At 43.6% G+C, this 25,975-nt stretch overlaps 1 protein-coding gene across 13 annotated transcripts in view; it reads right to left on the reverse strand.

Moving 5' to 3' along the window:
• Window positions 1-25,975, reverse strand: part of LOC122396042 (pleckstrin homology domain-containing family G member 5-like) — a 91,842-nt gene that overhangs the window by 27,842 nt on the left and 38,025 nt on the right. For 2 of the 13 annotated variants that reach the window (XM_043394125.1, XM_043394123.1), the window contains one exon: window positions 17,315-19,422. The exons of the other annotated variants lie outside the window; for them this stretch is intronic. In XM_043394125.1, the coding sequence (XP_043250060.1) occupies window positions 17,315-17,359 (45 nt within the window). In that variant the 5' untranslated portion in view covers window positions 17,360-19,422. The remainder of the gene's footprint in view (window positions 1-17,314; window positions 19,423-25,975) is intronic. 13 annotated transcript variants of the gene reach the window in all.

A 25,975-nucleotide genomic window follows, 5' to 3' on the forward strand; every position in this document is an offset into this window, starting at 1 on the left:
TTTCTACCTCGATTCTTGCATAATAAATATATTTGCAATAATAAATCTGTTTCACGATGGAGTGGATAATTGGAAACGTTTGTTCGCGTTGGAATCCCGCTTGAAATGTGATTGGAATTTAAATGCCTTGGCTCGTTGCACAACTACTATTGTATTGGAAATGCAAAGAAGCTAATATATTTACGCAGTGACGTTGGATTGCTATTCTTTTTAAAAATACCTTGGTCACAATGAGAGATTAAGATCTGTCGCATTGCACAGGAATACATAGCGCGCGACACTCGGGGTAATTTATTACACGCGCATCCCGCGTTAATTACGTACGATTACGGAAACAAAGGTCCGTCCCAGTGGAAATTATCCTTAACTATATAACAGTGTTAACGTTATTTACGCCCCGGAAGCTGCTTTTCGTGGCTATAATGAACGTCGTTACGGCAATGGACCGAACGAACGGTTATATTATTTCTGACAGACCGTTAACGAACGTCGTTTATTTCACGGAACGTGCAAAAACGCGGGAAATGTCGTGCGCAAATATTGAAACGACAAACAATAAAAATGATTAAGAACGCCTCGCGTCGGAAATTTAATAATTGCCACGCTGAACACGTACTGTCGTGAGAATCATCCCATCCACGGGGCTATATTCGCTACTAATGTAAACATGTCATGCTCCACACGGGAGGAATAAAACCTTATTTAAAACATCCGTTTTCTATTTCTAAGAGCGAAGGAGTTCTTCGGGCGGTGTAAATTTGTATTCGACGTCAAGGGACTGAATATTCACTTGTTATTGGACAATTGGAGATGTGCAACGCGGTACTCAGGTGTTGTGTTCACATGACTCGCGGTATTCACACGCTAAAAAGATGTAAATTACAGCATTTACTTGTACGTCGAAAATAGTTGCAGTATTCAGTTGTGTGGTGCAGTAGGAGTTACAGTGTTCGATTGTTTCGTTCACATGACTTGGGGTATTCAGTTGTTGTGTTGGCACGACTCACGGTACTCAGTCGCAGTAATCAACTGGTTCGCAGTACTCAGGCCTTATAGCAGGCGATGGGTAATGTTCTAAGTGCGTCGGAGGACGATGTGGGTCATCGTCGACGAACCGTCACAGGCCTGATGTGGATTAGGGAGCTAAGTCCCCAGAGTGTGACGTGGGTCACAGCATTGGATACGCGCGTGACAGAACAGTGGAATAAGCACGTGCGTTGTCAGGCTGTCCCGACGAGCGAGTTGATCCTCCTGCGAAAAGTGAAAATTAAAAGCTCCCGGATAATGGCGAACGACGTCACCGTGTTACCATCTACCGCGTATAACGTATTTACGATAACGTCTCCAATATAACGTCGCGATAGGATCGGGGCGGAGGCCGAGCCGATAAACGAACGCTTAAGCAGACTTTATCGCGACAGAATTTGGCGAAGCGAGCGACCAGCGAAACGGTTCTCGCGCTAATGATCTGCAATGAAGTAAATTCTCCCGTGGCCAGGGCCGCGCGGCGGTCATTAACGCTTTTGCCGATTCGGTTGCGAGAAGTTTGCTCCGCGATACGCTTTATTTGACAGCTAACGACGGGCCAAACGATAACGATGTGTTCGCGGGTGATTTCTTTTTTTTGCTCGTTGCACGAATAGAAAAATTTTTCTCCCGAACCTCTGCCGATACCATCGATCACGGGGCGTTTTTAATATCCGAAAAACGGTTTCAATTGCTCCAAAAAGCTAACGAGCACTTTTAATGAAGCATTTATTGGATAACTATGCTTTCTGAGATCGTTCAATCCTGTAGGACTTATCGGTAGGAGAGATTGTTGTATACATGATTAACAGATTGATTAGCTGCTCGCTCCAGAGATCTCAAGTGGAGCCTTATCAGCGCCAAACAGATCGTATCTATTAATAAGCCACCTGTCGTCGAATATTGAAAGCTATTTACCGACGCGGAAGCATCTTCTCAATTACTGTTCTCTAGGAACAAGGGATTTCTCGTTGATTTACCGTTTAATTTTTATTTTACACAGGGTCGGAAGGAAAGATTCGAATATCGCCTCATTAGATGGATAGCGAAAGGAAGATGAGCGTATTTACGTTTCCGAAGTTCGTGGAAGATTCCTGGAAGCATATTTACTTTCCCGATAGATGCTACGTAAGACCATTATTCCTCTTTAGGTCCACGTTTGAAATTGTTAAACAAATGTTTAATGTCAACTAGCAGTAGGAAATACAACCGAGCGATCTCGCGAATGTTCTTCCGTTCGATGACTCCGAAATTCCCCGATGACATTGCCGCCCACGTTCGACTGGTTATCGAACGAGCGCCGTATTATTAGCCGATGTATACGAGGTAGTTTGAAACGGGCAAAGGAATGTCTGTAGTAGAACCACGTCGTTTAATTACGGTTAAGTCTGTGGGAACGTCGAGTACTCCGTAGCTTAGAGCCCTCTACACGCGCGTTCTGCTTCTACCCCATTGCAAAGGGGTGAAACGCCTGACAGTCTCTCCTTACTATGTAACCGCACGTTGATTTATACTACTGTCGGTGCAACGTGGTAACTACCGACGTGGTGAGTAACGGTGCAACCAGTTCATAGATCTGCCATAATTGTTACCATCGCTCACGTCGGGCCGCGTGTTAAAGTTTCGGGTTATGTTACTTTCTCCGACATCCCCGGGCTGGGATCGTTCATTGTAACAAACTGTCCAAAAGTGCGTTTCAAGCTTCGGATTTTACTAGATCCGTTTTAGGCCATAATTGTAGCGATAACAACATCGAAGATCGCGGGTTAGAATCTTGTATCCTTGGTGTTGGAAGTAGGATGGAGGGAGGGGATCAAGGACCACGCAAGGCGACGACGAGCGATCGATGGCGATCGTTTACAATTCGGGGAAAAAGTCCAAGCTGCGTCGGTACAAAATGGCGGCCTAAAAACGTTGAGAAGTGGAGCATCGGGAAGCTGAACGGGCATTTAAGGGTGAATGTCTCGGTTCAGGAGAGATGGAGGATCCCTTGTGTCCAAAATACACAAAGGAAGCGAAAGAATAGGAACGTAGCGATAGTGACCATTCCCAAATTGTTACCATCACTCATGCTGGATGGCTTATTAAAGTTCCCGGAGTTGCTTCTTCCCAACATTGAGACTTTCCATCGAGATAAATTGACATCCCCAGAAATGAACTTGAAGTTCAAAACCATGGAGGTTTCGGTGGATACAAATACCACGCTGACTTTAAAATATTTATAAAAAAATCGACGCAGACTAACTCAGGTTTTTTCCACCTCTTGAGCTTATCTACCAGGTTGGTTGGACTACTGCTTTTTATACTTCGTTGAGCTTTGATCTAGAATCGTAAGATACGTTATCGGTGATATCGTTTACGTTGCGCTGTCGGAAACCTCGCTTTCCACCTTCTGTGCTTGTCCTATCTCGGTTTGGTACAGCTTCCTGCGTTCCATCGTCGACTCTTCCGCCATTGCGGCTGTGCGTTTAAAAACTCAAGATTGGGAGGCAAACCATTAGTGTTTTGCAGCCACGACGATAGCGGTTAGTATTAAATACTCGACGGTGGACCGTGGCATTTTTGCTGTTTCTTTTACTAGCGCTCATTTTCCGCTTCCTGCTCGGTCGCTATCACTCGTAGACCCGTGGAAAGCTTTCGTTGGAGTGAAGGAGACGATTGTGGGACGACGAAACACAGGAAGACGAGCCCCGCTGCGTTGTAGTTCCGTACAGTTCTTACTCCTTTCCCCCTCCCACGCGGGAAAGGTCAAAATTTTCATTAGCTTCTCGGGAAATTTGACACTCGCGAAACTTTTCTCGACTTGTCGCAGAATTTCGCCTTATCTCGGTTAAAGTTTCGAGCGCCAGTTTCTCTTGTCCTTTGTTAGAGTTATTTCTGTCGCCGTTCCGAATGGAAATATTTCCCAAAGAACTCATCCCTAGGATTATCGTCGTTGCGTGAAATCGCTGGAAATAAAGTCACGGCAGGCTGGACCTTCCTGCTCCTAATTAAGAAAAGAGTTCATAAACAATCCAGCACAGAGAGCCGATCGAAAACGAATATTTTTCTCGAAAATGCGTAGGATTTCGGGGGTATGTCTATTCACATAAAATTATTATAATTAACCCCTGCAGCCGAATATAATTTTTTTAGAACGATTTGAAAATTTTTAATTTCACCGAAAAATTTCAGCACCTATCCCCTGTCGATTTTTCTTAAGAATTCGTTTCTGATTTTTAGTAATTTTGTTTGATGCTCTACAGAAATGTTGTCTAAGACTTTTTTGTAGGTACCCATGAGCACTATTTCAGAAAAAAATTTCATTGAAATATATTCACTTTTGTAGGAGTTATGGCCGTTTGAAAATTGGACCATTTTTATGGGGTTTTCCTCACTTTGCAGGGTTAAGGAACAAGTTTTCGAACATTTTTGGAAGTTCTACGTATTCTTCACTTAAATACGCGTTGTTTGCCGTTTGGAACTTTAAAATCGTCCAATCCGTTCAGAAGTTATGATATTTTAAACATTTGCATGAAATTTCAGGGAAACATATCAACGTATGGTCAGACATTACATTTTCGGTAAGGAGTTTTTTTCTCGAAAATGGCTAGGATTTTGGGGGTATGTCTATTCACCTAAAAGTATTGTAATTAACCCCTGCAGCCGAATATAATTTTTTTAGAACGATTTGAAAATATTTTTTTTCGTCGAACTTGCCCACCATAAGGCGTAAGGTCTACTAGTATATCTCGCCTGTGGCGTGGGTTCTTATGTAACCGGAGCAGTCGGTAACGATATTCGGGAATTGTGCCGGCCATTTTGGCAATCCGACTGTGGGCCACCGGGTCGTTGCAGCGACGGATACAGACTCTTAATTAATTCAATTCGCCTCAGAGTGAGGACAGATTGGACACGGTCAAATTAAAAGAGCTGGTAACGCTTTTCCAGGACTTTTCTGGTATTCCTTTTAAAATACTCTCGATTCTAATGGTCTTTTTAAACCTCCAGAACTCTTGTTATTGGCAAGGGCAATAGTGCATGGTATTTAGAAAAGATACTGGAATATTTATTGCTACGATGATCTCGTTTCTCTTTCTGCACGTTCGAACGATATTCAATAAAATAATTTTACTTTCGTTAAACGAGTCAGAATTATCTTTTAAGCCGGACATCTAATTCACGGAATCCCAGAAAACGCCGGACATAGTACGGTAACCTGTCAATGTTACAGCTCGATAATGGCGGACGGTACAAGAGGGGATTAGTTAACGCAAGGCCGAGCGCCTGCTGACCGTAGGAGGGTGGAAGAAAATATTTTTCATCGTTCCCCGTCTAACGGACCCTCGTTCATCTTCCGCGCACTCCAATCAGCCGGGATTGGCATCGAAGGATACGTCAGGCTGGATGACGAGGACGACAATGACGGAGGCTGCGTCCCTTTTACTTTCTCCGTCTCGCTCCTTCCATTTCGTACCCGATATAGCTTCACGCGGGGCTACGGCCAAGATTGGAAGGCATGAGAAGCCTTCCAGATGACGAATCAATCTTGACTGTGTCTACGCAAACACTGCCTCGTCTGGATAGATACGAGACCCTGCGTCTGAGACAAGGGCTTGTCCTCCCGGTGGGAAAAAATCGAAACTTCCTCGCATTCCTCCCCCCCCCGAGAAAAGGAATCCCGTCTGTCGAGTCAATGTTTGCGCATACTTTATTCAATTACATCCTATGGTGTCTGCGCGGTGTTAGGTAAAGTGGCCATCGTTGGGGAATTCGTCCTCCCTGACCAGAAGTTGGTATTATTTTTCTGTAAACACTGACCACATTCCTGATTTCCTCTTCCTGAGTTCTCCATCGAGAAGGATTTTACAGTAAAAAGATGCTACAACGGTAAGATAAATGTCAGAGTAAACTATTATTTGCTTATTTGGTTAACGCATATGAATGAATCTAGTGATACGATGAAAAAATAAGTCGGAAATAGGCGACCTATTAATTTATTCATTACTTGGTCGATACTAGGCTGATCTAAACATACTTGTGAGCGGACGTTGAACGTACAGGAATAGAGATCGCGATAATAACAAGAGTATAAGGGAAGCACTGAGTGCAAAGGTTGTTGCAAGGAAAAGTTTCAAATTTACGGGCTATTCCTTCCGAGGCTTCGCAACTTTCCTTTTTCCACAAACTTCTCGTTATGATATTCATTCTTTCAAGAAATGGAAAAGTCTTGCTCGGAAGATCGTTTAATTATTCATTCGAAGATTCTTCATTATATAGACTTTTTACCCCCCCTTCGACGTAAGATTGCCCTGAATTCGACCGATAACGAATGCCGTTTCATGACCCGGATGTTTGGCTAAGAATTCCTCGAGGAGCACATACTTCGTTTATGAACGAATATTCTGATCAGGGGTGTCAACAAATTCTCCCCCGCGAACGGTAGCTGCTGTTCATCGATACTCGGAGCTGAGATTCAGCAACGAAACCATCGGTGCTTAAAGAAGGCTTAAAGAACCAGTCACAAACATGAAAACCGATTGTCGTTAGAAAGTAAACATTTAACCACGGTAGAAAAATGTCCTATTGTTATTTGTGCTACTGCTTCAAAATTGGGGTTGGGGTAATAATAGAATAATATAATAACTTAATGATTTATTTATCAACTTGCTTGATTTCAAGGTATACTATTCCGTTTTCTAAACTTAGTGGCTCCAGCAATGATGCTGCTGCAACAGGAAAAGATAAGCAGAGCGCTGGTGCAGTGGGGAAAGTTGGAGTAAGCTAGGAGAGTTAGGAGGAGCAGGAAGCGACAGCAGATTGTAGGCAGAACTGTGGAGAGTCATCAAAAGAGATTAAAAGGCTCGGGTAGCTACGGAACAACAGGGAGAGCCGGGAATTTGGAGGAAGCAAAAATCGGTTGCAAACGGTAGTCAGAGCTATAAACACCCGGGGAAACAGATTAATATACAGTAGTAATCGCGAAAAAAAGGGAGAGCCAGGGAGAGCCGGGGAGATCCAGGGAGAGACAAGATGTAGGCAAAAGCAAAAATCAGTTGCAAACGGTAGACAGAGCTATAAACACCCGGGAAAACAGATTAATATACAGTAGTAATCGCGAAAAAAGAGGGAGAGCCAGGGAGAGCCGGGGAGATCCAGGGAGAGACAAGATGTAGGCAAAAGCAAAAATCAGTTGCAAACGGCAGGCAGAGCTATAAATGCTCGGGAAAACAGACCAATATACAGTAGTAATTGCGGAGAAAGAGGAAGAGCCAGGGAAAGACAAGATGTTGGACGAAGTAACAATCGGTTGCAAACGGTAGGCAGAGATATAAACATCCGGGAAAACAGATTAATATACAGCGGTAATCGCGGAGAAAGAGGGAGAGCCAGGGAGAGCCTGGGAGAGACGGAGGGTCAGGAGCCTCAGAGGGCGATAGGAAAAGATAAGCGGCGCTACGGAAAAACATGCAAAGAGATTCGAAGGCATTGAGAACTGTAGAGTATCAGAGGGAGTGAACGAGAGGTAGAGCGATCCAGGAACGCTGCGGAGGCGGGAAGTGACAGGAAAAGATAAGCAAATCCACGGAACAATGTGAAAAAATATTAAACAGCAGGACGAGTAGCGTAAAGTCCGGGAGAGCCAGGGAAATCCCCGGTCTCAGCGAGGGAGAGACAGCGTAATTGGGGATTCTTGCTTCGGATTCTGATTCAACGATGTAATCCTCGAAGTCGCGAGAGTGTATTTCGATTCTAAAGTATAGCCGGGAAATCCTGCGCTCAACGAGACACACAATTGTCCACTTTTGTATTTCTTTATTGTCCACGTCTAGCATTCTTGAATATTGGAAATTGAACTCCTGCGGTTCCGTGTCCTCCCCTCGAGTGGCCAGGTCGTTCCGCAAAAGCGATTCATATCGATGTTTCCTCAAAGGTGCTTCCCCTCGCGGTTATTCTCCTCCGCGGTGCAGCAATAAAGTCACCCTTGACCGAATTTATTCTCCCCCGTCTATTCCTCCCTGCACCGTCGTCATAACAAATTGATGTCTGCGTTGTGCGTCGCAGCAACGCGGACACTTTTCATCGCGGTTCGATCGGAACTCTTTTGACTTTACGCTCGATGCATTCCCTGCTTTCTGGAGGACCACCATTGCCAAAAAATCGTGGCAACAGTCTGGCTATCCGATTCAACAGTTCCGCAGTATGAATCGCGTTATAATTGATCGCGCGACCGAGCAACGTTTCTTTCGGACTTGCAACTTGATCGATTATCAGTCGTTGAACTTTCATTGGCACCCTGCTCTGTACCATGTTGTAGGGAATAACCAAGTAGCTGACGTCTCTGATTAATGATCCTCCGTTGCGTCGTGATAGCACGGCCAGGGAACGCCTCGTAACACCTTGTAAGCGGTGAACCTACAGGTCGCTTAAGGATTATCGATTCGAGAAAGAATCCAAAACTTTTGCCGCGCACCGTTTCCTCCGGGAGGAAGAGAGGAGGGACAGCTTGGTCTAGAGAGTTGCTGAATCGCTATCGCGATACAAGGGCGGATAATAAACGCGGTAAATATTTATAGGAGTATCTGCGTTGATATCGCTTAATGGCTTCCAAGCCAGCGTTATTTATTGGGTTGTTGCGGGGATTCTTGCGGCTTTAGCGCTGACTGTGTTCCGTTAGATACGTTAAGGACTAACGCGATGGCCAGATTTATGCAAACTCCGCGTCTAATTAATTAGTCGAACGCGCGAAATGAAATTCAAGTCAAACGAAAACCGATCTTCGACTCTATCAAGATCGATAATTCATCGATCACAGGCGTTGTTGGCGAACATGTTTCTCTATTGTTACCCGGCTCATTGTGCTGCCAACGGGAGGGTCGAATGACTTCTTCAGAGCTGACCGCGCCGGAATCGATTCGTCGCAATCCGCTAGCGGCAAATTATTTCGAAGGGAGCTAATTAATGACGAATGGCGATCCAGATTCGTTTACGCCGCGCTGTGTAACCAGCGTGAAATCGTATTAAAACGTTGCGCGGTACGACTCCCACGATTGATAATCGTTGCCCCGAATCGCGACGATATTCTCCTACAAAACTGCCGCCTCGTGCAGGTGAATACGATTCCCACGTAAAAGTTTAGGAACAATTTGCCTGCTAACGCGAAAACAACTTTGTACAATAAGCAGCGGCGGCAAACTCTGCGGTTGCCCGGGGAGCATTAAATATTTACGCGTCGGCGTATTTATGCGGACATTTTTTTTATAGTCTAGCAAGTGCGACGGCTAATTGCAACTTCCGTTACAAGTTAGTTTCGTGGTGAACACGCCGCGAGGTTGATACAATTGAAATGTACGAGGGTCGCGGGACAAGCGAGTCTAGTTTAATCGAAGGCACAACCCCGAATTACGGAATCGTCGTGATTTTAATGTTGGTTAACACCTAAAGAAGTTGGTGTCTTCAAGGATCCAGAGGATAGACTAGCCTGTTAATAACAGTAGTCGAAGGATACTTTCTTTTTCAACCCTCGGAACTCGTGGCTAATGGATACATCTATCCGAAGCGATTCGACAGCGGCAAAGTATTTCCTCTCGGGGCGAAAAACGTGTGCTGGCACGACCGATAAGGTGCAACGAGTATGCCGGGGCGGTGGGCAAGGCGGCGGAGAGGTTCGACGAGAAGCTGGCAGAGCTTTTCCCCGACGCTCAAGACGGCTGGCGTCGAGCCAAAGATTATCCGAGGCATCGTTCCCTCCCGAGACTTCATAACCGAAATGAGCGTACGCGGCGGCGGGTATTGAAACCCATTCGATCCTCTCTGCTCGCGGCCTCCCCAACTGCTCGATCTCATCGATCTCGGGATAAATACCGACGCCTACTCGCTTCAGCGGCGAACGAAATGAATGATGCATGCGCACGACCCTGTTGGAATTTCAATCTGTCCTCTGCGGTCACTGCTCGTCCCCGCGACTTCGCGCGAATAACTTTCGGGCCGTGACCTTATTTTTTGAGAATAAGAACGCTTTTCGCGGGAATTTCCGCGGGCACACGCTCCAATAAAAATGTGCAATTGGTTGTCACCAGCCGGGGCTGACAAGGAGAGTCCACGGATGTGGAAATCCCTTTCAGCAGAAGACCGGGTGTAATTTCAACACAGGGCGCGATAAGAGTCTCGTTTCGATCGTCAAAGTGGACCTTTGTTCTGGAGATATTTATAAAAGCGGCCTATTCCCCACAATAATGGATTTATTCGCTTATTTTGCTCGTTCAGGTTGCGTTACGATAGAAAAACATGAAATAAGTGGCAAGTATTTCGTAACGAAACTTCTACGAACTGTAGTGTCTCGATTATTGCATGCGTTCGGCCCCGGCTTCTTGCAATCATCGAGGTTCTACTGTGTATTGCTGCTTTGATACTCTTTTACGTTAACTACTGTGTTCTTTCTGCGATTCTGTTATCTCTTATTTTCGAAAAAGCACCACTACCCTTTATTTTACCGATTTTTTGATAAAGGAAGAATAATAGCTGAATCGTAAATAATTAAAAAAGATGCACGATACCACCATCGTGTAGGAAATTGTTTTTGCAAAAAAAAATGGTTTCATATTACCCTCTGGGGCGAAAAATGTTCGATCGAACGAATCGACGCGACCGCCGCTAAGAATTATTTGCGTACGTACACGTTAAAGGTAGAAAATATTGTCGCTATTGGCGTACGAAGTAGGACGGAAGAGTTACTCGAACAGAATATTAACTGCAATAGTGTCTATTTGAATTGTCGAAAACTTTTTTAACTATTTCAAAATAAAAGATTTATTTGGAAGATTTAAATTGCGTGCAACACCCCGATAGTGGTTTTATATTAACTCTTTTACATATACCGAGTTGGAGTTTAATTGCAGCGGCGAAGTCTCTTGATTTTTATCCGATTTAAAATTTTTCTCCTGCATTTTTCACCCTTTCGTGAGACTGGTACCCTTAATGGATGTATCAAATGATGCTGGATTTTATTTGCTTCATTGTTTACCAATGATTTTATGAAATAATTTCTGTCAGAAGTCAAATAGAATATAGGATATAGAAGGTCGAAAGTAAGGAGTACACGTGGAAGGAAAAAGGTAGAGTTATGGAGGAACGGGAGAGAATACAATAACGAGTAGCACGTTTAAAAAAAGTAAAAGAATATAAAGAATATATACTAAGATGTTTCATGAGCTTTCGTTTTTCCTAATATTATTTTTGAACTACTTTTTCTAACTGAATTCTCTTTTAAACACTATATTATTTTGAAATAATTACTTGATTTAATAGAAATTTGAAAAGAACTTGGAGTATTTTTACACCGCTATCTGAAACAGGGACAACATAAATTGTAAGGAAAACATAGTACATTGTTTTAATTTCGCCTCGTACAAGCCAAGAATAGAAATAAAATATTGGAGTATTCCGGGAATTAAAATTGAAAGAACATTCGTGTGAAAAATATAAAAATTCAAGAGTGTTTCTTTTAATTTCTCTCTTGTTATAAAAATCTTTAGTTACTGTAATCATTCGTGATAACGAAGGAAGACATGTAACGTAGAAGAGATGGGAGATCCGACACAACCAACAATGAGGATTTACAAGGATTAAGTTGCAAACCGTGTAAACTGCGCCAGCACGAAAGCATACGAAGACCATATTCAATATCACATTTTGCACATCCTTATGCAGCTAGGATCATAAACGTACGAAGAGAAAAACAAACATCAGAGTGTCCCAGAAAATATTTCCCGTTTAAAAAATAAAAAATAATTTCAATTTGATGGTTTATGATCCTCTGCTATCTATTAATAATTTCATAGAGTTTTTTAATAGTATATAACCGGGAGCAAAGCGACTAAAATTGCGCAGTATTTTCTGGGAGATTCTATATTAAAATTATTTGATCAGCTAACACTCGAGCGCAGCTAAAATTCTGTTATTGACACCCAACCTCGATGTGATTTTTCGTGACAATTTTGTCGCATTGGCTGCCCCAGAATACATGGAGAAATTCAACCTAACTCTAAAATTCGCTATTTTTGTTAAAATACCAAAAATAGATAGGCTATTATTCAATAAGAATGATCAAAGACCAATGTTTTAATGAAGACATCCTGTATATATCACTAAGTCAGTAATAATTAAATTTTCTAAATAAATTAAACGGAAGTTTGGTCGAGTGCATCATTTCATTGCTTCTATTTGGTGCTCGAATCTCAGAGAAGAAGGTCGAGTACAATATTATGTCCATTGGATTGACGTTATACGATAATTACGGAAACTTGTTCGGGCATAATATGATCGATGAGTTCGGTAAAAGCAGCTCGAAATATCATTGGTCTTCCATCACGAACAAAATCGGAATCCCGACGAAAAATGTTACCGAACTCCTAAATTCGTTTTCATTTAGGTTGAAAACGCGAGAGTTATAACGAACTAGAAATTATTTTTGGGTGTCCTCTGCTTTTTCTGTTCCACCCATTCGCTGACAGTTGCAGAAAAATTATTGGAATGCTAATTCCAGAATAAAATGGAAATACATTTATGTTTACAACAATAATTCGTTAATAAAATTAACTTCATTTACAGAGGAATTAGCTGAATTTAATATCTAAACCAGCAGCATTGCGTATCATGAATACAAGTAGAGATTCCGCCTCTCATACTATAATTCACCTCGTGGTATCATGTTCCCAGATGCATTCAACCGAAAATTACTCAACCCCGCAGTGCAGCGACATCATCCTCACTTCCTGTTCCATATTTCAGAATAACCCCTGTCGAAATTTTAAAGACTTTCCTCCGCGACTATCGAACAAATTTAAGCCCCACGAGCGTCGACATTTTTTCATTAATTAAACTCCGTACGCCGTGCAAATCATTTAAGGTTACGCCAATGTCTTCTAACGCGAGACCTACATATATCAACTTACAGTTCCTGCGATCCAATTACACGAGTCATTATTTCCGCGAAGTTCAACGATAATTTCGTAGACGTATACTCTGGATCATTAATATCGTTCATATCTAACAAAGGAATATCACGAACTGTCAGATTTTGCTATATATCATTGCAGCTATTTTCAAACTTTCATGAAGAAACCATCCCTTATGTCGAAGCTACTAATTGTCTTTATGCCTATACGATTGTTACATCATGGAAGATATTATTCCATTCCTTTTACTTGCTAAACATGAAACAATGAAATTCTGTCTACCTGTCTTTCAAGTTGCAATAGTACAGGTCCAGTGACATCTTAAAAGCAAGCTGTAGGATTCGTTTGTTCCTTATTATCTTGGAGACCCTGTCTTACAAAGCTATTAATCTGTTGAAAAATCTGCTAAATCAAATTATCCACTAATAAAGCACCAATTAATCTGAGACTGTTCAAATGATTAATAGTTCCTGATAAGTGGCCCGGGCTACTTTCGATCCTTCAAAGAATACCGAATTGAAATTATTGTACCATGACAGCCTCGGATTTTTCGAAGAAATTTTTTCAAAGTTGCAACTAATTGAAGGTAAATCAGCGAAAACGCGGAAGATGGAAGCCGTGCTCGTAAAATTTCAGGGAAAATGGACGGTTTGCGTGTGTATAATATAAACCTAGGTTGGATTATGGCCGAACCTCTGGAAACATGGAAAACGGGAGGGCCAAAGATAATAGGAATTAGCCAACTTTAGCGTGCATTCGGCGCAGCTGCCGCGAGAGGCTGTAAAACGTTGTTTCTTCCGCGGCGCAAATCGGCCAGCGACATAAATTTCCTTCCTGCTTTCAAGACAACCTCCTCTAGTTATGCAATACGGAATTTAATTCGCGCATCGGTGACGTTGCCAGCAAAAACGACGACCATAATTCAACCCATTCGGTTGCTTCGTTCATCAAGATGATACACGACCTGGAGATGTTCAAATTTATGGTCTATTGTAGCGATAAGACCATATTAGAGATTTAAAAAAAGATTGACTAGTTTCCTAAATAAAAATTCTCAAAAATACTATTTTTCTTGATCCGTTATATTGGAATCCCTCAACTACAGCCAAAATATACTCTTCACTAAAGAAACATAAACCTCAAAGAGGTGGATAAGACACTTTTGCTTTTCTCCGGGGTGAAATTTGCTCATATAACGAGACACTACTGTAGCACCAACGTTGGATACTCTACTCTGATTGGTATTTTTATAGCAACTCACCTCCTTGCGGCCATAGCAAACGTGTCGACTGATGACTGTGCCTCAACAAGAGTCACAGCCCAGGGCTGTTGTTTTTTTCTTATAAAAAGAAAAAAACAACAACAGGGCACTATATGCAGGCAAATAATCGAGGTATCGTCTGATTCGCGATACGTTTCGCATTAAAAATTCAAAGCATGGAAATAACGCTATAGTATCGTGAATAACGTATAGATTATGTGCTTGCGATGATTTATCGTTCGGTGCTCGAGCCTTTTATAGGTCTTCCGCAAAAAAATAATATATTACCGTTGAAAAAAGAAAGATTTCAGTCAACCTGACCGGCAGAATCGATAAACGATTACGGTGTCTTGTGAAAGGCGGACGCGACGTTTCTCAGCCTAATTCATTTTTCACCGAATCGATAAGGAATGCACGAATCGAAGCTTCGATAAGTCATAATGCGACGTGTGTGTACACGCGCGCACGGCGGTCTGTTTAAATATTTTCAGCACGCATTGTTGCCATAAATTGTCCCTGGTATGCCATGGCCCCGCCTTGAAAAACCAGGCTGCTGCTAATGGCAGCTGAAAAATCAATTTGCAGCGATACTACGTGCACACGTTTTCAACTTAAAATGGAACAGGTACGTCCTCTTGACTCGTCGGGACTTTTAATATATTTTCTGGGGTTTTCAGCAACGTCCCTCCGAATAATACGATACAGGCCATAGTACAATGTCAATAAATAAAAGAGTGTTTGACGTGAATAAATAATAGGCTGATACTAACGTCAGGAATATTGAAGGGAAAAGATTTTTTCCCCTGTTTTCAAAGTAAATACGTGGCTGCATATAACCCGGTGGATATTGAAAACTGAAGGAAATTTTATAAAAAAATTTCTACTATCGTAATTGATCCTTTACAAAACTCTTGACACATATTAGCAAGGTTATTACCTAGAGTAGCAAAAACATAAGTCGTTAAAAGGGAAGTGCCCTCCCCTCGAATAAACAGGTATGAACCTAACCTCATTTACCGTACTCAATGTCACAGAAATCGTATGTGCGATCAATCTAGGGGATGAAAAAGAATATTTCGATTTTTAGAGTCCGATACTTCCTCCACAGGACACAAGGACGAGGTCCCGACGGGCTAATGGAACCGATCCTCCGTGACGTCGGGTCGATAATTTCTGAAATTAAATTAGGAAACCAGATTAACGGTGAATCTATTCCCGAGGGACGCGCGTGCTGCTTCGAAGTGCAAATAATCCGCGAGATCTGTCCTCGTTCAGAAGAATTCACGTCTGCATGTTTTTCTGCATGCGTGGAGAATAATGAGCAACGACAATAATCTTTGTTGCCGAGTACCCGGCTATCCAGGCTGACGGGTCGATCGATCCGGCTAATGGATGATCGCTTTTCAGGTCGTCAGTCAGCACTGCACCTGCCTAGCTCGATCCGACCGTTTACTTAACTGGCGCGCACGCTTTTCAACGGAACGCTTCGATAACGTTTTAATTGCACCCGTAAAGATAATCGTTCTCGTGCGGCGGGTACTCGTAAATCGCGCCGATAGAGATCGATGGACTTACTACTGCAAGGATAAGTCGGAGAAAATGGTTCTTTAAATCGCTGGAAAGAGACTAAACCTGCCCGCGGGGAATATGGATCGTGCAATGCTAGTAAGAGAGTACTGCCTCGCTTGTTGCATCGATCTGCGTTACGGATTCTTGCAAAGAAATCGCCCCTTTCTATTTTCTTGGTGTTCAGTCTATGGGATCTTTAATCCGAGATTGGGGATCCCCCATATTTTAACGGTTAAAACTGGATATTTGCGGAACTAGTTCCTTGCAGCTCACCTAGGCGCGCCACAGCCATCGACAAAAGTAGAAAATCGGCTTTCGCGTCGGTTATAAGCAAATGGCTCGATACATAGCTCCGATCAAGCTCGGGGTACCAGACTTTCGTGCCGTTTGGGCGGAACTAGGTCGGCATTGGATGACTGCGCGGAAAGTTTCGAGGATCCTTAGGCTTTACGCCGCCTATTTCGGGTCGAAACACGTGTGCCAGCCAGTAACACTTTATCTAGCAATAGCTTGCAACGTAACGAATTAATACCCGCGAGAATTATTAAATTCCACGTTTCAGCCTCGCCTCGCGTGTCGTGAGTAATACGACCCGCAGGGATCCGAACGTACACCTGCAATCCTTGGCAACGACTCGTGCCAATTTCGTTGTCCTTTAGCTACTCTTTTCTATGACGAGCTTCTGCGATAACTCCGAATTCTGAATCGATTTTTTTACGCTTACCTATCCCGTAGTATTAGCTTGCATGGGGAAACATTAAATATGAATAGACACCAGCGGCGTAGCGAGCAATATCATATAATATATTTCACTCCCTCGAACTGAAATATTTACTTTCGTAATTGCTCTTTAGCGATTCTGTATGATTTTGAAATATACGGTATCATACCCCCTACCAGAAATAAAATGAAAAAATATACTACATCATTTGTAAAAAATCAATGAACCTCGAATATCTGTGTATAACCTACTATAAATTCCAGCATGTGAATTCTAGATTAAAGCTGGCTACGCCACTGGTACCCGTTCATATTTAATATCTCCTCGTGCAAGGATATACTACCAGGACAGGTAAGCCTCTTCCATACAATTTTTCCCCCATTTTTTTCGTAGATTATCTTTGATATTATTCAAAGAAGTATTATGTTCCGTCGTAATTACTTTTTGCTGTGCTTTTGTTTTTATTTACGGGGTGTTTAATTACAGATCGGCATCCCTTTAGAGGCTAATTCCACGGGCTAAAGCAAGGCGAAAATAAAGAGTGAGTAAATTACGGCAGAGGCTGCGTTTTAAAGTTATAAATATTTATAAATCAGGGTAAATACGCCTCGCACGCACCGATGGTGTAGCGGTTACCATACGTGAGGCGACTTGTCGGAATCTTTAACCGCTTAAAACGTGTTATATTTCTACTTTGTTTTCACGAGTGCGCAAATACCGAAACATAATGAAATTCTCCGCTCGTTTATCGTTAACGGGGATGATAATGTCATTAACATTCCTCGAAATTGGATACGATACCTGAACGCGGCCCATCGGTGGCGACACCACCAGGAAGATTCTCATGGTGGCCTTGAGAAAGTCATCTTGATTGCGGTTGGTCTCTTGGAGACCGGCCTCGGAGATGCTGGCGCTGCTGTGGGTAGTTTTTCGGCGCACCTTGCGCCTGATGCTGCCTACTAGCCTTCGCCAATCCTGTCCGGAACCGGTTGCGCCAGTACCGGATACGGTACCGACACCGCCACCACCCCCGCCCCCGTGGGTGGGCGCATCCTGGCCCTCCGACGACTTCGAGGGGCTTAAGTCGCGACTGTGTCGCCGACTTAGGACACCGCGGCTAGCCCCCACCACCGGCTGCTGCCCACCTAGGCAACCGTTGACGGGGTCCGTGCCCTCAGCGCCGGTGAACCCCTCCGCAGGCCCGCCACCGCTGGGCCCGGTTGCCCCACCGTGACCGAACGAACCAATCGCGTAGCGTCCGATTCCGCTTTCGATGCTCAAGCTGCGCGCCAACCCTTCCGGACTGTCCCTCCGTTTACTGGACCCTTCCGTCTCCTCGTCTATCGAGGCTCTTGCGTGCTGGTTTCTCTGGCGCGGTTCCTCGATCCTTCGACGGATGTTAACGACCGACGGGCGAGATTCACGAGCCGGACGATCGATAACGCAACAGAGTCCAAGCGTGACGGGGCTACGCTGACCAATCTGAAGGATCAGGGAGTCCAGCTGTACCGGGCAAACACAATTGTTTGCAGTTGCCGTAGCGCCCGATTCCTCCCTTGGAGGAAAGAATGAACCAGGGATGAACGTTGTTTACCCTTAGGTACCTCGTTACCCTTGGTAGGCTACTTTACGTCGGTCCGTTTCAACGATCAGCCTGGAAACTTTCAACCGTCCGAGAGTATTCTAGAGAATGGCTCTTTCGGAATCGCCGGTTCCTTGCGCCTCTATGGTGCCCGGGGAATGATCGATGTATCCGGCCGCGTAACCAGCGGCGCAGCTGTCGGAACCTATCGGACTCCTTGACCTACGACATTCGATGCCTTTCTAGGTTACGACTCTCGCTCTGGAAATCCGATCTCTTATTGTCTTTTGGGAACTTTGAATCGTCGCGTACCGACGCGGGGGATGCCTGCGACCCTCGTAAACTCTTCCCCGCGTCCACTAATGAACCTCCGTAAATTCTCCGCGCCGGATCCGGACTTTTATTGCCGCCTGCCAGGGTTCTCCCTCAGACTTATCCGTCTCGCGACAGTTACGAGACGTCTCCGTTGATACTCCGACTACGTAGCTTTGCTCGCAAGTTGATTTCGTGAGGCGGTTCGATACCAGCAGAACACGTTGCGTTAAGTGTTTGCGGCAGACTGGAATCGACGATGTCCACCATTTGCCTAACGGCGGTCGCGAAATTTCTCCTGACGATTTCGAAGAGCCAAAGTCGTCGAAACGCGGCTCCAGGTGGACGAAAGTATGGAAACGTGATTTCAGAACCTGGAACCCATCGGAACGCGAGATTAAGGCTTCTATCGAACTTCTTGAGGGTTTCGTTCCCGTCCGTGATGTCCCGTTGACACCGCCTGGTACGATCGATGCCGCGGAAACCCGACGAACGCTTGGTAAGTTTCTCGGCCAAGAACGACCGAAAGTTTGGACAGCCTCGATGACGGGTCTTCTGGAAGGCTGCAGCCAAATGACTGGAGAACGAGCGAGAGCCTCTCCCGTGAATGGATTCGAAACGACTTGAAAACTTCGCGATCCTTCGTACGCCCTTAAGCTGCGGCAAATCGAAGGTCGATTGTTTCCACGAAGCCGTTCAACTCGGATAAAACGTCGTTAATTAAGTTCACAATCGAGCATCGGTGGTCGTCCTTGCGGGTAGCTATTAGCGACGAGTTTCTGCTTTCCCTTCGAACGCCACAGAGGAAATATCTAATTAGCTTCTGCGAACGGTCCGAGAGTCCTGTGGTTTTATACAATATTGCTCGTTTACAGTGATCCCTGATTTTCTTTGTGCTCAAAGCGTTTGGTTGCTCTGAAGCGAGTCGATGTTACGGCCGCGCCTCTAATCCGTCGAGGACGCGTCGCCTTTTAGTTTCCACGGTCGACGGGCGGCAGTTTGCGTTGTCTGGCATCTGCGTGATCAACGAATTGAATGAGTGAAACCTGTGCGTGGGTACTCTGATCGACGAGGCTCGATCTACGAGCCCGCGCCGGGAAAATCGAGTCTCAGATGATCGACGAGCCGTACGCGGCGCGGGGTTAGACGCGTATCGCGAATAGAACTTGTTCACCTGAAAATAAAATTCCTCTCGGGGTAACCTTCCCGGGCCCTTTTAATTATTTCGATGCTTTTAATTTTTCCGGGGCTTCTTGGGCTTCTCTTCGGGAAAGAGCAAACAACTATTTATACAAGGTATTTACCTACTGGTGCTGGTAAATATTTTAGGGGGTGAGTTCTTTCGCAGTATGAGATGCTTCATAATGAATAAATAAGAGTTGCTCGATCGAATTAAACGTCACGAACCAAGTGCTGTACGTTTTATTGGTTATCTATTTACTCGAAGAAAATTTGTCCCATTTCTAGTCGGAACTGGACCGAACCTTTTAAAGGATTCGGCTCGCCGGTACAAATTCAAACAAAATATTCTTGAACTTCGGGCTTTGAATTAAAATTCAAGCACCCTCCGCAAGTACTCCTTGCGTTATTGAGTACTCTGTATGCAGTTGGTTTCCCGGACTCGAGGAACGAGTGATTTTTTAACCGTAACCGCTGAGAATAAATTTCATCGGATGAGAACTTCGGTTCTTACCGGTATTGGTTAAAAAGAGTTCGATTCAGCAATTTCTGTGGCTCGTGGGACCGATTGAAGCGAATCCGCGCGGAAGAACGAATGGAGCAAACAATTTTACCCAACATTTCCAGCTACGTACGCGAGCTTATAAAATACATACTTCGACGCTAAATGTACGAGTTTATGTGACCGTGGTACTGAAAAGGCGCCAAGAATCTACTTCGCCAAGGTATTCGATTTGAAAATTAAATGAAACGTACAACGAAAATGCCTCGAAGATTATATTATAAATAAATTGTGTCAGTAAATAAACATTTATGAAATGAATCTACATATGAAAAGGTTTCCCAATCCACAACCAAGGAGAATGAATTATTTATATGTAGAAAAGCAGCATCTTATGAAGGGGATCGACGCAACCACTACGTTAGAAGACAAAATACAATTTTTGTGTATAACGGTGATTCTATATGCAAAAATAAATCGAAAGTGTAGAATGAAATTTCTTCGGGTAACGCTTCGTTCCCGAGGGAATCGATTTTAAAAATTCATGGGACACGCGTGCCATAGAGCACAAGTAGAAACAGTGACTAATGGTCAGACGCGCCAGCCAAATCATATTCGATGCTCCAGAAATTTTTAAATTCAAATATCTCGAAAACGAAGCATTCTATGGAAATATTCATACTGAATTTTCGATTCATTTTTACACGTAAAATAAATTATTCCATATATTATTATTTAAACTCCGCCGTAGGGCACCCTCTATACCATCGATCAATCATAGGCACTGCTCGAACTACGTCGCTTTAAAAGTGCAGATAATGTTGGCGTTCGAGATAACTTTAAGCGAAAAGAAACAGCGCGAAATTTTCGTCAATTTCTCCGAGCTCATCGTTCCCTTGTTTAACGTTAAACGAACGCTGCCCCTTTTCCTGCAATCGACGCGTACCGTTTGCTTTACGAGTCTATTTTTTTTTCCATTTCCGTTTGCCTTCCAAATTCCCTCTTTCTCTCGTAATCTGCTTTTCCTCGTTGAAATTTTCCGGACTTACCCGGCTATTCGCGGGGAGTCATTCATCAACGTTCCATTATCCGATGCTCTGTGCTCTACGTAGCCAGAATTCCTGCAGTCTATACGGGATCCTCAAGAACCACTTCGATACTACGCCTAGCATTCTCCTTCCCGGAAAATTGTATTTAACTTTCCTCCGAATTTACCGTCGAAATTCTTTGCGAGACAAGAAACATTCCTCGATTAAAAATACTCCAAGAATCTCCGACTCGGAATATTCACCACTTTGGAATTGGAAACAAATATGGTCAAAAAATAGTTTCGTGGCTTCGAAGAAGATACAATATGGCGTGAACAGTGTTCCTGCGGTTGTACAGAGGATGTTTCTAGATCGGAAGCGGACGCGTAAACTGGAATCGCGTACCCCGAGTGATCCCTGTGTAACGATCGTTGTAACTTGTTGATCGTGCAGGCTTAATGCGAGAACGGGCTGAGTGTGAGCCTCGTTGTGTACGCTAGGAGCAATATCAGAGAAATTTCAATATTTGGAAAAGTCGACCAGAGAACTGGTCGGACGCGTACCGTCCGTGAACACACAGCTCGGCCGCGGATCCACGAAAACCACGAATTCCGAATTCGATGCAGCCGTTACGGCTCGTTTATCAATTTCACGGGGAATTCCCGATACGTACGATCCCGTCGGTGGAAATGGGCTTCTCTTCAAAAAGAATTTCCATTCCTGCCGCCCCGGTATTTTTACTTATTTTGGGCTCGTGGTCGCTTGGGAAGACCAGGCTAACGAATTCGAGAATGGGCAAAGACCGGTTCCATACTGAAAAATGTTGGAAAATCGATCGCTTTTCCATCCCGATATTAGGGAGTTTATGTAAAAATAGGGGGAGTTTAAGTCATTATTTTGCCGATATCGAATGTGAAACAGGACGTCGGTGTCACTTTTCACTTTACTTCGCGTAGTTTCTTGATAAACTAAAATTTCTTTGTAAAAAAATAATATATGCTATCTTGAAATATGTATAAATAAATGTGTTAACCCTGTTAACAGGGTTTGAGAAAACAATTCATGAAGAAGGGCCACTTTTCAGAGTTCTAAATCAGAATCCCATAAATTTTTAATACAGGAGAATTTCTTTGGAACCTAGGAGCTTATTATTAAAGCAAACGAACATTGGGTTGTTGAGCTTTTAAATAATGCACGTCGCGGAGGAAATAAAATTGTTTCTTTCTGTTGACTCTGGCAGCCACCAGTGTCGCATTTATCGTCGACCCGTTCCACATCGCAATGGACTTCTGCGTTGCCTATAAAGTCTGGAAAATCTCGGAATATTGTAACTCGCATGGCCCTAACACCGCCATAAACTGCATCACGGAGATATAAAAACTGTTTTACTGTTAATTCTAGAAAAGCATTCGAAGATGTACTTCGGTCGTGTCGTTCATATTTCATCTTATTCTACCTCGCGATTGGTCAATTCTTCGTTTCCTACAAGTGGCACTAAACTTCGGGGTGCAATGGCTCGTGTAACTGCCAGGAATTGTCTATAAATTGCGAAAAATTTCCAGCAGTACACGAGCTATTCCCAATAAAACTATTTTGTCGCGTCTGGCTTGTTGCGTTCTATTCTACTTGGCAGTGGCTGATATTCATATCTTTTTATTTTGAAGAACAATTGTAACTATTGTTTTAATCGAAGGAACGTCCCCGAGCGAAAGTCTGGTAATTTAAAAAGAATAGAAATTTGTTGAACATTTGTAAAGGGAAACGGTTACGAATGTCGGACATATTTTGTCTTGTTCCACTGGAAAGTTAGAGGCTCCGTGAGCGGCCTGAAAACTACCGAGTTACAACTGCAAGTGACGTATGTACCCAAGAAGTACGCGAACTTTCAAGAAAGAATGGTTTTATTAGCAGTCGCGGAACAGAATTTTAATGAAGTTTTAATGGACTTCGTCGGAAAATACGGCCAGGAAGTGACGCGTTCGCCTTGTGCGTGACAGCCCTGGTGCAAAATGTGTCAGAATTTCTTTGGCAATTTATCTGCCAAAAAGCACTTCCCTATTTGTGTTTTATTATCACAAAATCAAACCAACACCTGATGTACATTAATCATCGCCACCGAAACAATCGCAATTAATTTATTTGTTTGGACAGGAAGGGTACCGTTTATTTTCAGTTAATATAGTAACAAAGCGACGCGAATCAATGTCAATTTCCTTTTTGAATTAATTCCGCCCCGACCAGCAGCGATTTTCATTTCTGCGTTTGTTAAAACTGTCCGTTATATTTTTTCTCTTCGTCGACACAATTAGGGAAACACCGATGCCCGCGAGGGATTAAAAATGAACGAGGTATTCAAATTGCTAATCGCTGGGATAATCAAGGGACGATTCTTCGAGCAGTTTTCGCCGAGTCGTTGAATCCAAGCTCATCCTTCGACGATTCCTCGTCTAAAAAAAATCCTGAAGGATTCCAGGATCCCGATCGTCGCTTCATCCACGGCTTTTGTCTACTAATGAAATCCTAATTGGGGGGACTGTCGACCGAAGACAGATTATAATGGCGCGCAGCGTCCGAATCCTGACCCGAATTGAATCATTTGCTCGATTAATTAGACTCCCCGAGCGCCTTCCAGCGTGTCGTCTTCGGAAAGAGATCGAGCGATGCTCTATCTCAGAGTGAATGTAACTTCAAGGGTCTCGGAGACGTTATCGTTATCGCGCCGGTGTCATCTCCAAACGCAGACGCAGAATTAATTACCAAGAACGAGAAGGGGGGAGGGGGGGAAAGAAATTAATTTCCCGCGGTGATAATTACTACGAGCCCGAGAAGGAGCCTAGCGACCGTGAAAATGTCCTTGCCGCGTTCAAATATGGAAGAACGGCGAGTAAGAATGAAATTACTAGGGCAAATCTGATAGCAATTCGATCAGATGTATAGGTAGAATCACGAAAGATGGGCCCTGGATGGAATCTAAGAAGAATTCGGGGCAGTTTATAACGAATGCAGAGGACGAAGAATATTTCTCGAGCCCGTAACACTTCCAATTTACGTCCAGAATGATCCGCTCGCGAACAGCCACAGCTTTAAACCGATTCCTCTTGATCTCTCGAAGCATCCCTCGAAACGAGACCGTAATCCGCTTATGGGTGTATCTAGCCAGAGTTAATAAGCGACCGAGGGAGAAATTTTAAAGTCAATTTTGTCCGAGTCGGGACACTACCGCCCAGAATCGTTTTATCGCGAGGAGGGAAAAGAGGGGGGGGGGCGTAGGATCCCCGTTAAACGAAAATGTGATCGGCCGCCATGTGGAACGTAATTTCTTCTTTTTAGGCCCTTTTAACGGATTGACACGGCCCATTTCTGTCAGCCCGTTAAACGATTGGTTCTCTTTTTCTCCCGTGCTATTAACAGTCCACGTAGCCTCGTCGATCGAAGAATCCTACGACAGCGAATTTAAACGACTCGTAAAAAAACGACCACTGTGGACTATTATTTATCGAATTGAAATCAAAGTCTGACAGAAAGAAATGTGAATGACTGTTAACTGTTGGGGAATTTTTAAATTTTCTTAATATTCCATGCCTCTAACACTTTTATATAAAACGTGCCTTGGGAATACAGCGAGAAAATGTATTACTTTCAGTTTCCCCGGAATCAAGACAAAGTAAAAAGTCTCTTTCATGCCAGATCTGGCCTGGTTTGCTTTCCAGAAGAAGGCTCAACAGTGACCGGGTCTCCATCCGTCCGCCATTAAAGAATCATTCTTCACCCGCTGATCCTGCGGAAAATCTGTGTTCCACCGGAGGAACTACGAGTCAAAAGGAGCATCAATTATTCTTTAGAAAGACAGTGATCCAGTGTCAGGCGAGCAGAAAAGTAATTAATCGGGCAGAGGCCTAACCAGCACTTTCAATCGTGCTTTCTCGGACAAACGAACGGGAATTGGGAGGGGGAGGGGGCATACCATGAATATTAACACGATCGAGCAAAACGCACGTTGTCTGGATTCTAGCAAAAATTGGCTAGTCGATGAGTATGTATTGCATGCATGCCGCAAATACATTCTCGAAAACCATTAAGGGCACGACGTTGATCGATTAAAAGTCTGAACACTCAGAAGGTTGAAAGGCAGTTTCTTTTCTCTTTTTTTTCGTTCCTCCAAACAGGGGAAGATCGTGGGATACATCCTCAAGATGCAGCGTGGCGCTCCGTTGGCAAATAAGCGAGAAAACCTAATCGGTCCGTTGGATGCCTTGATTGGAGTTGCTTTTCCGGGGTTGGAGTCATTAAATCGATGGACCCACCGCTTCTTCTTAATCCACTTTTTAATCTTGCGGAGAAAACTAATCTCTGCGGAATTTTTGGCTTCTCGCGTCGATCGAGAATCGGGCGAAACCTGGGCGTTTTCGCGAGAGCGAATCCGCTGGTACTTGCATGTTTGATGCTGTTTGAACGATGCAATCCGTGGTCAATTTATTGCTGATTTAGATACCATTGTCAAGAGTTTATCATATCCGTGTTCGAATCACGTATCGATCAAAATGAAAGTGCTCTAGACCCAAACGATACGAGCAATGTAACGCAATCAACGTAATGAAACAATCCTAACACACACGAAATTTCAGTGGATACGTGAATTAATTATTGGAATGGTATCGCGTCGTGTTTGACGGTCTATAGGCCTGCAATTTTCGCGAAACTTTGAGTAAAAAAAAAATTTTAATCAGATTTATGCATCTGTTTTTTTTTTTCAACGTTTGCTTCTATACGAATGGATGGGCATATTGATTTTCTCTAAACCAGAAGTCCAACCGGGAACGTTGCGCTAATAAAATTGCAGTTCGCCAATATTATAAAGC

The sequence above is a fragment of the Colletes gigas genome, unplaced genomic scaffold (assembly GCF_013123115.1).
Source record: "Colletes gigas isolate AHSC1104 unplaced genomic scaffold, ASM1312311v1 Colletes_gigas_Sc00007, whole genome shotgun sequence".
NCBI lineage: Eukaryota > Metazoa > Arthropoda > Insecta > Hymenoptera > Colletidae > Colletes > Colletes gigas.